The following is an 11,267-nucleotide window of genomic DNA, read 5'->3' as shown; positions in this document are numbered from 1 at the left end:
TTAAAGAAACAGTCTTATACAGCAACTGAGTGAAAAGATTATGCAATCCTAGAACTTAGTAGTTAATATTTGAAATAACTGGAATGACTAGTCAGCAGTTGGGTTGTTTGCTTTATATAATAACTTAGGTGAAGTAGAACAGAAGTGTCAAACATGCTGCAGCAAAACTCCCAAACCAGATTAAAATGTAATTGGGAAATAGTTAACCAAATAAATAAAAATGCAATAAAACATAGATCACATTACATTTTAAAACTAAGTCAATATGCGGCCTACTGGGATTGTTATGTACAGATTAGTAGCCCCTGTTTCTATTTGAGTTTGACAGCACTGATGTAGAATATAATACTGGATCACAGATTTAGTACCTCAGAGCTCCTTTGGTCCCACTCATTCATTTTGCGTATTGGAAACCTAGCCTCTGGAGTTCCCTAGCTTAGAGACTTGCCCATAGATTCAAGCACAGGTCTAAATCTGTGTATATAACATATATGTTCTCCAGAGTCTCTCTTCTACCTATGTGAATCTTGATGATGCAGTCAAACCTTCTGAATCAAACATATGCTTCAGAATATCACATCTGCTCTAGTGGAAAGAGCATTAGATTTAGGGTCCAAGGTCATGTGTTCACACTGTAATCCTGCCATTTCCTTAAGGAAGGCACTTAATCTTTCTGAGCCTCGATTTTCAACAGAATAGGTTGGATAATATCTTAGATAAATTTTTCCCAATTCTTTTACTTACTTTCTGTGTGAACTTGGGGAAATTATTTAACTTTTCTGTGCCTCGGTTTCTTTATCTATAAAATGGAAGGGTTGAAATAATGATTTCTAAGGTCCCTTCTATCTCTAAATGTATAACCTGACAGTTTCATATTAACAGAAGAGCTTAAAAATCAGGGTAGGATTGACTCTAATGCTCAGAAGAGAAAATTTCTAATTTTTTGTGTTTTATTTAGTTTCAATGCTTTTATAACCGACAATGCAATATGGTACATACTTTCTCCCAAAATTATTTTTTTAAGTTATTAAAACTTCCATTTTCTAGTCTGTGCGTTTAAAATGTATTTAGGATGTCATTCAGTAATACAGATTCCATTTAGCTATCTGCAAACTGTTTGAATGCCATCAGAATCTCTTGATTAAGTCACAGTTTTCTCACTAATTAAGAGCCATGTATTATTCCCTATATCATCTGTCAGATAAACAGTTTTTGTGTCTGCCAAAATAATATCTGGAGGTGTTCTTGTTTACATCATGTACTGAAAATATAAATAAAAAAGCCTGATTTACCATGTGTCACAATAATAACCTGAATTTCCTTTTCTTCAGTACCTTTAACCCAGATCTTTTTGTTGACATAGCTGATATTTGAAAGATATTATCCTAATCTCTATTCCCAGTTAACAAAACATTCCCCTTCATGTTTTTAATTGTGATATCCATAAAAGAATGGGAATTTACATTTGAGTTTTGTAAATATAGAGATGGAGGAATAATCTAAACTAGGAAGTATAATCTGACTTTAAATTATGTTCCATTGAAATAAGTTAAAAAGTTCAATTCAATTCAAGCATTGATTAAGCACCATATATATGTTGGAGGATCTGTGCTAGGTACTGAGAATTCAAAGACAAAAATGAAAATAATTCTAGTCCAGAAAAACTTAAATTTATTGAATTAGATGTATGTTGGGGATGGAGGCATGTGGCAATAGATTGGAGAAGAGGGGAACATATAAATAAATAAGGAGTATGTGTGTGTGTGTGTGTGTGTGTGTGTGTGTGTGTGTGTGTGTAAAGTAAATGTTAAACAAGATCATTATGGAGTAAAATATTATTAATTAACTTTTATACTTATCAAGAATAATATTTTTTTGAAGTGAGCAGGGGTATGCATCAAAATGAATTCATTGGCCGTGTCCTGAGAGCTCCATCAATACCTTAGAAGGTATGGAATCTTGACCCTTGGAATAATTATAATTAATGACCATAAATACTTCAGTGTTCAATATTGTTCCCTGTGTTTTGATTTTCAATAGAATGTTTTTTAGCCCTAACATTAATGATGGACTTCTTTGAATTTCAAAATATATATATATATGTATGTATTAAATGCATTCTGCAAACAAAACACTATATTAAGTACTGAGACATATTTCCATTTTAGATGTAAAGGGGTCATAAGGTATCCACATGAGGTCTGTAATAACAGTGAAGGCCACAATGTTTTCATATTTTATCCTTCCTAGAAAGATTCTTGAAGCTCATCAAAGCTCAAAACAATTTGCATGATCAATTGAGAGATATTTGAGATCATGATAGAAATAGAAAAAGTTAAGTGTGTTTATTCCCCACTTTAGAAAGACTAAACACTGGATGAGGGAATCAAGTGGCATTTCTTCTCCACATTAAATTCTCTCTCTCCCTCGCTCCTTCCCTCCCTTCCTTCCTCTTTCTTTTCCTTCTTCTTCTTCCTCTGTCTCTCTGTGTGTGTGTGTGTGTGTGTGTGTGTGTGTGTGTGTGTATGCACTTGAAGGATGTTTAATATAATGGCTGAAGTGAATGAACTGAAGTTTAAGTCAAAATCTAGGTTCAAGTCAAGGCTCTAAAACATATATTAAAGAATGATCCCAGGCCCAAAAAGAGGGACCCCAAGTGAAACATAATCCAATCACAGATTATAAAGTGCTTATTGTCTAAGAAGAACTTTAGGGGAGAAAAAATCCTGCAAGGGAGCAGATATCTCAGAGCGATACTAGTTGTTCAAAGGAGAGTGGGGAAAAGGGTGAGATATTTATAGTTTCTAGAAGTTTGGGGGGCAGGAATCAAGGGTTAAGGGAAGGGGAATATCAATAGACATAATAAGCCCAGATGGTTAGAACATCCTGAGCAAGGTTGTGAATCTGCAGATGCTGCCCAAGATTTCTCTTGAGCTTTTTAGTTTTTGGCAGTCACAGATATCTCCAAATTCAGCTAGAGTTCACTAGCAAAGGATGACTGGTATGTCAGACAACTCTGATGCTCAGAAATCCTTTTAAGTGATTGTTGTGTAACATTGTTATTCTGCTCCCCTGTGAAAAAGGGAAAATCTAGAATATAGTACAATAATTACAGGGCCCATGTTCACACATGTATCCCAGGTTTAAACAATTGACCCTTCAGGGCACTAGAGACTATAAGCTGCAGAGCAGATACTGATCTGAATTTCTCACTAGGACATTGCTACACCTATAAAGTGTCTGGTAAATAAACAAAAACCCAGCCTGAATCTCTCCTGAAATGCATTCTCACCACATAGACATATTGAGCTGGATGTCTCATCACACTCCATATGCTCAAAACAGAGTCATTACCTGTCCCATGATATCTCCAGGTCTTTGATAGTTTTCTATTTCTATCAGACACTAGAGCCCAAGTATATAGTTACAGAGACATTCTTCCCTCTTGCCCTGGCTTCATTCTCCACAACCAATCAATTATTGTTTTATTAATTCTATTTATACATCCCTGGCATCCACCTTTCTCTTTCCACTCACAAGAAAACTATTGTATCTCAGGCCCTTAAACTAAATTTACCTGGACTATTATAATGATAACTCTACTTCAGGACTCTCCTTTCTTTGACTGTTCTTCCTTTTATATATGGTTAACAACTTCCCTAAGACATATTTGCTATTTACTATTATATTCTAAAATATTTAATGGGTTCCCAATAAAATAATATTTTCTAAGATTGGTGTTTAAGACTCGTATTCTTGTAAATTTGACTGAGTTCTCTCTATATTTTAGAAATGAGGCCTTCATCAGAAACACTTGGCTGTAAAAATTATTTTCCAGCTTTCTGCTTCCCTTCTAATCTTGGCTGCATTCATTTTTTGTGCAATTTTTTTTTCAATTTAATGTCATCAAAATGATCCATTATGCATTTCATAATCTTCTCTAGCAAAATGTATAAGTATACACACACACACACACACACACACACACACACACACACACACACACACACACACATATATATAATGTGGTTGGCTACCTTCACTATTTGATGAAAAGATTATCTTTATTTTCTTACTTGTCTCTCTGATATGTTATTATCTGAGATCACAAAAATCACGTTATACTCACACTGGGTTGTCAAATAGATATTAATTATAACTGGGCACATATTTATTTCTGATTTTTATCTTATCTGATGTTATCTACATAAAAGTCTCACAAAGAATTCACTCTCTTACTGCATTTTTTAGAAAAAAAAAGTTGTTTAAATATTTGTAATATATTTAACATTTTTTCTTTCTAAATATGAACTTTTATATATATATAAGTTCATATTATTATATATTAGTATATATAATAAACTAATAGTATATTATATAGTATAAACTACATAGTGTGTGTGTGTGTGTATATATATATATATATATACTAAAACATACACTTTCCTTCAAGTATGAAGAAAATGCTACTTTTATCCACTACCAAACAAAAATGTGCTTTGATTTTTTCATCAATGATGATGAGTTTGTGTTGATCCTTGCATCTTATTCCTTTTACCTATTACCTTAGCCATAATTTAGGGGTATAAGTTATGCTTATAAAGGAGAGCAGAGCTAAAGGGTCTATATGGGTCTAATAGTTACAGTAATTTGGAATTCTAATCTAGTGGTTCCAACATTTAATAATGGAAGCTTCTTCTAATGGTTGGAGAGATGATGTCCTGAAGCATTATGATATTTATTTATGTCTAGTTCACCTGACTTCTGACATCTACAATCTTTCAGAATACATTCATGAAATCCCATAATCATAAATTGTGAATTATCTGGTATAGAAGTCCTCTTAGCAGCACAAAAATGTTATTAAAAAACAGCTCATGCTTTGGGCTCTTTTGAGAAGTAGAATAGTTTTGGCCTTTACTTGGATATCTATGTGTAAAATAGGATAGAAGGAGATATATTAAGAATAGAAATGATAGAAGTCAATAGAAAGAAACATGGGAAAAACTGCTTAAAAACCATAGCATTCTGGATCACTTAATGTAGGAAATATGTAATGCTAACACTATATTACAATATACTGTATCAAGGAAAGTGTATGAATGTATTCACCAACAGGAAAATGTTTTAAAATTATATTATATTCAGTAAAACAAGCTTCAAATATCATTGAAGTACTAACATAGACTTTAAGAAATCAGGGAACCATATAAATATTTTCATTTATTCATTGATTATCCATTTGAAAATTGCATTAGATGTGAAGTCAGAAAAGCCGATATTGAATTCTGAAGTCATGTTATTTAATACTTGTATATGACTGAGGAAATCACTTGATGTCTCTGACAATCAATTTCTCTTCCATAGAATAAGGAAATGAACTATTTGGATATTCTATGCTCATTTGCAGTTCTAAATCTTAGGATCCTCTATATTTTGAGTTCTTCCTATGCTTCTGTGTTATACACCATATTGGTGTATGTATATATACATACATAAGTAACATACGCGCAGATATGGGAGGCAGTCAAGTACAGTAGAAAGATTTCAGGGCAATGACTTTTAGAGTCATTTAGAATCACGAATTCAAGTTCTGCCTTTGACACATTTATCTGAGTAAGTAACAATTTCTTAGCAATTCTAAGACTAAAGAGTATAGAGGAAATAACATTTTGTATCAGCAAAATGAGCTTCCATGCTGAGAGTTCTCTGAAAAAAAAAGTCCAGTCCCATTCCCAATACCCTCAATAAACAAAAACATAAACAACAAAGGTCAACACCAAAACTAAAAACAAAAGTTTTGTCCCATGAAGGAATGAAAATGTCCAATCTTAGAATATTTAAGAAATTATATAAAATTGTGTGAAGTGTTGTGAAGACCATTGATTGCCTGTAATGAAAACTTTTCTGACCTCACTAGTTTTAAGCCAAAGTAAGAGTGCAAATAAATGGTTGTAGAAATTATTTTGTAGTGGAACATCTAAGTCAGAGCTTGTGTCTCTTCACTGATTGTTACTAAGAATTTCCCATCTGGACAAAAGAACAGTATAGTCAAGTTGTTTGAATAAGAACTGGAAGGATGCTTTTCAGATCATTGTTTCTTTCATTCCTCCCCACTTTCTTCCTTCTGTCCATGGATATAAAGAATTCTTCAACCTCCATAAAAACAATTATGGCATTCAGTATAGTACATCAGAGATAGGAATCTGAGGCAATTACCCAGGAGAGTCTCTGAAGAAGTTAATGTATTTTGGAGCACAATGTTTGGGAATCACAGAGCAAACTATTCTTGCTTCCCAACCTCCACAATTTGTGCCTGAAGCATTTCAGGCTCACTTCCTCCTTTCACTCATTTCTTGCTTTTCAACCCCCAACTCATTTTCAGGATAGAGTGGAATAGATATTGAATAGAAAAAAATACACTTGCAATTATTTTCATGTCTTTTCTGGACATTGAGGTCAAAGGATGATCAAGTTAAAAGGCAAAATTGCACAGTATGAGCAGTGGAAGAAAAGGTATTACAGAGATAAGGGCACATAGTGGAAAACAAACTTCCTTTTCCTTAGTTTGAAACTAGGAGAACCATTACTAAAGTGATTGGGAATATATCATTGCTATCAAAAGATATACTGAACATAACCTCTTGGATAAACTGGAACTAAAACAAAACTTGTGAAATAAAAGCTCTAAAGATATTAGAATTGAAGTTGCTGAATTAAAAATATCTAAAACTACCTCTCAATTTGTATTTGTAATCAACTCACAATATTACTGAATGTGAAATAGCAACATCTGACTAACAGACAATATAGATCTATATTTTAGACAAAATGATAATAGATAATCTCTCCCTAGTCCAATAAAATGAGCAAATACACTAACTCTCCAAAGAAGAATGACAAAGGACTCTAAAAAACTCCAACACTTTTTTTTTTTCTTTTCCATATAATTGGCTTTATATAACACCATCACCTCAATAGGGCTACATTGCTGCAATCAGAAATAGCCAGGAAGTGACAGCAGAGACACTAATATAATTAGGTTTGTTGAGCTAAAAATAGTTTTGTTCATTTTAGTTTTGCAGCAGAAATTGCAGAGGCAAGAACATTAATAAATTTGTAAACATCATGGAAAGAATTGTAGAGAGGAACTGGAGCCACTCGAATGCCACTTGGTTCCCGCTTGTCACACTGGGAAAAAAGGATTTAAAAAAAGGATTAGTATCTTACATTGTTCAACTATATCTATCAAAGAGATGTTAGAAATAGTCCTAGAAAATCTAAGGTCATGGTAACTTACAATAAAATCATACAAATTATTTTTGTTAAATGTGTATATTTTATTCATTTGGGAATTCCATAAAAGCTAAGTGTTTTTCATTGTGTTAAGAATAGATTAACATTTATTGGTTAAATTGTTAAAAGCAGTTTTCCAAATTCTGATTAAAATACTACGCATTTGATAAAGATATCTACAGCCATAGAAATATATATACCCACATAGCAGAAAGATATATATGTACATATATATCCATATATCCATATATATTATATATTATTTTTCAGACATTTATTAAAAGTCATCATTTGGAAAAATTATATATGTATATATATATATATGCATATATACCTATGTCATTTTGTAACTAATTATATTAAAGCGCTGAAGTTTGCTCATTTATAAAATGGAGATAAATAATAATACCTACTATATAGAATTATTGTGTTGTAAGGATCAAATGAAGATAATTTAAAAATACTTGGTAGGTCTCAACATGCTATATAAATGCTAGTTGTTATGTGTATATGGAAGGAGTGAGAGAGACAGAGACAGAGAGAGACAAAGACAGAGAGATTTATGTTTTAGAAATGGCTAAAAACTTTAGGTACGTGTTGGACTAGTGAGAATTGACTGGTTAAAGTATTGTCAAACCTAAATACAAGGCTTAGCTCTAAGTAAATGACTGACTTGGGGACTGAAAATCCAATTAGATGATTCAGTCTTGAAACAAATAGTAACTAGAATTATAACAAAATTTCTAAGATTAGTAGATTTAATGGGTCTGAGCTCACATTTTATTGCAGCAATAATGAATCTGAATGAACAGAACAAATGCTAATGGAAGCAGATTATATACTGATATAAAGATAATATTAGTAGTTTTGTTGTTGTTTAGTCATTTTCGGTTGGTATCTGACTCTGTGACCCTATTTGGGGTGTAAATGACAGAAATAACTGAAGTGATTTGGCATCTCCTACTCCGTGCTCATTTTATAGATGAGAAAATTGAGGCAAACAGGGTTAAGTGACTTGTCTAGTCACACAGCTACTAGGTGTCTGAGGCAGATTCACAAAAATGAGTCTTTCTGATTCCAAGGCCAGTGCTTTATGCCACCTGGCTTCTCCTAGTACCACAATTTAGTACTAACTTTTATACAACATTTTAGTGTTTTCAAACTACTTCAAAATGTTGTCTCATTTTGTTTTCATAACAGTTCTGGAAGGTGGGTGCTGTTATTGTCCCTATTTCCATGAATCCCTGCAACGAATATTAATGACTCATTTTATATGTAAATTATCAAAATCACTGACATCTTTTCTGACCTTTTAACATAGATTTGTGTTTCTTATATGGCTGTTGTGAGATAAAATGTTTATATATAGCTTTTTATTCCATCTCACCTCTGATTTCATTGATTTTAGTTGTTTTTCACAATTTCTACAAAACAAGTTTTACCTCCATTTACTATGAGTTATTTAAAAGATATCTAAATTAACATCATTTAAGATCATTATCAGGAAACTTTTCAGTCTGTGAGATTATGTCAGCTTGGTGCTATTTTTTTTTTTTTTAACCAGTATCCTAAGTATCTCTGTCTGTCTGTGATTGGAGAGCTGTAGACTAGGGTAGTGCAAAGAACTCCGCCCAAGGCTCCATATAAATCAAAGCCAACCATCTCATCATTTCCCACTTGGTTATAATACTTTGAACTAGACTCTATCATACCCCATCTTTCCCACTCTTCTACTTCCCTCTGTCACTAACGTCCCTTTATATCCCCATTCCCAAATTTTCAGCTTCCTTTTTTGTGTCATCTTTCATATTTCTATCTCCAGAATATAACACTGTAGCTGGCATATAAGTGGCACTTATAAATATTTGTTGACTAACTGATGAGACCACTAATAGGCAATATGGCATAATGTATTAAAGGCTAGTTCTAGAGTCACAAAGACGTACATTAAGGTCCTATATCTAACAAATTCTAGCTGTATCACTTCTCAGGGTCCCAGGTAAATCTCTAAGATTATACATTACCTTCTCTTAATTTGAATTCATGTAGAGAGATTACTCATCAAAATTTCCCCATATTAACAAAATTATGGGTCAAGAAAATTTTAATGAAATTACTAACCAGAAAATAAATATATTTGAGCAGGTAGGTATTGCAATATTAAGAGCAATGGTTCTGGAGTCAGGAGGGCCCCAGTTAAAATGGGGCTTCATATACTTACTAAGGGTGTGACCTGGGTGACTCACTTAATTTTAATTGCCTCCCAAAGAAAAGAAAATAAATACATTGAAATATTTAATGTCATCATTACTTATTTTGTTCATATCTTCTGTCTTGTGAAAATGTGGTATGAAAGACTTAAAAGGATGAAAAATTTAATAGTCAATGCAGCAAAATATACTTTGATAATTCTCTGTAAATTAGCATGTTCTCATTTTTTCAAGTTCACAAGCAATTTTATTAATTTTCCCAGAATATGAAAGTTTCACAATAGAGGGTAAATTTTTCTTTAGTTAATGCAAGAGGAATATTCAGATCATATTTAGACAAGACTTAATGAAGTTGAACCTCTTTGACTGAATTGATAAGCAAAGAGGATCAATTCATTTGACACAATAGATAGGGCTGTTTTCAATGAATTGATCTGTTTAAACTGACCAAATAAATTGGCTATATTAATACTGGTTGTCATTTAAAAATACCAATGGTATTTCCAGTAATTAAAACATTCTATCTTTATTCCATGAAGTGATTTTTCATAGTAATTATGTTGTTCACAACATTCCTAAGGAATATTATGTAAAATAATCATAATTATTCAAATTTACGTGACACTTAAGCTTTGCAAAAGACTATTCTTATAACAACTTTGTGGTAGCATCCATATGAGGAAACTGAAGCTCTGAAATGGAGAATTAAGTGAATGGATTATGTTCATAGTGGTAGCAAGTTAGGACTGCAGCCCTGATTTTCTGATTTCAAATGTAAGACTTTTAGTTTTTATGACACCAACTATTTCAGTTTAGACATAACAATTTTTTAAAAGTCTTTGTGTGCTTTCCATATATCTTTATACATATCAATGACATACAATCATGACATGTTTCATGATTGAAAAAAATCTATTAGGGATCACAAATAAGATGAAACAAAACATAGTAAAGGGAAAGACATTATTGCTTTTTAGGAGAGGGATGGGGATGAGCTGTCTTTTTTTTCAAGTCTTAAATTTAGGTTGAAAGGGCAGTGAGGACTACTAAATCCAATGCTACTGTTGGTCAGCTTGGAAGCTTTGATAGATCTAGTCTTTTTATAGTCTTGACTGGTTTTATTTTTCCTTAGGCAACTTAATATCCCCTGACTTCTGAAAATTTACTATATTGATGCTGGACTTAGTATAGCATCTGATCACTTTAACCCTACAGCATCTTAGAACTTTGTAGTTCAACTCTCAGCTTCCCCAAGCAGAAGAGATAAGAGTGAGTGACTGCTCTTGTCCAAAATATCATCTTGAAAGAAATGTTTTTCTTTATCATTTAAAAAAATTGTCTATGCACATTATATAGAACAGCACATTGTTTTGGGAAAAAAAAAAGAATGAAAGTTTTTATTTTAAAAAAAACTATAACAATTATGCTGGTTCTTACTAGAAAAGGAAAGATTGTTTATGGGGAAAAATGTTTAATTTTGACCCTGAGAAATGGAGTTTTTAAAAATTGTAAAAACTGATCTGATAAGTTCATTTATGAATTTATAATTCTTAGTAGTTATTATGTGCCATTTTTAATTGCTTCCAGTAAAAATCTTCTTTCTATGCAGCTTCTTATAGATAAAACACTACTATTAATAATAATAACATGAAATAAAATAATGTAATGAAATATAATATAAAGAACAAAAAGATAACTTATAAATATTAATGTGACAGCTATTAATCTTAAAGTAGAAAGTATAATGGCCTAGAAATCAGA

General features: G+C 32.2%; 1 protein-coding gene across 1 annotated transcript in view; it reads right to left on the bottom strand.

Moving 5' to 3' along the window:
- Positions 1-6,926: 6,926 nt before the first annotated feature.
- KYNU (kynureninase) overlaps positions 6,927-11,267 on the bottom strand; it is a 124,890-nt gene continuing 120,549 nt past the window's right edge. Inside the window, exon 14 of the mRNA XM_074302011.1 lies at positions 6,927-7,191. Within this exon, the coding sequence (XP_074158112.1) occupies positions 7,069-7,191 (123 nt within the window). The 3' untranslated portion in view covers positions 6,927-7,068. The remainder of the gene's footprint in view (positions 7,192-11,267) is intronic.

This window comes from Sminthopsis crassicaudata, chromosome 3 (assembly GCF_048593235.1).
Source record: "Sminthopsis crassicaudata isolate SCR6 chromosome 3, ASM4859323v1, whole genome shotgun sequence".
Taxonomy (NCBI): domain Eukaryota; kingdom Metazoa; phylum Chordata; class Mammalia; order Dasyuromorphia; family Dasyuridae; genus Sminthopsis; species Sminthopsis crassicaudata.
The sequence above is the reverse complement of the archived record's forward strand: the minus strand, read 5'-3'. Positions and strand labels throughout refer to the sequence as shown.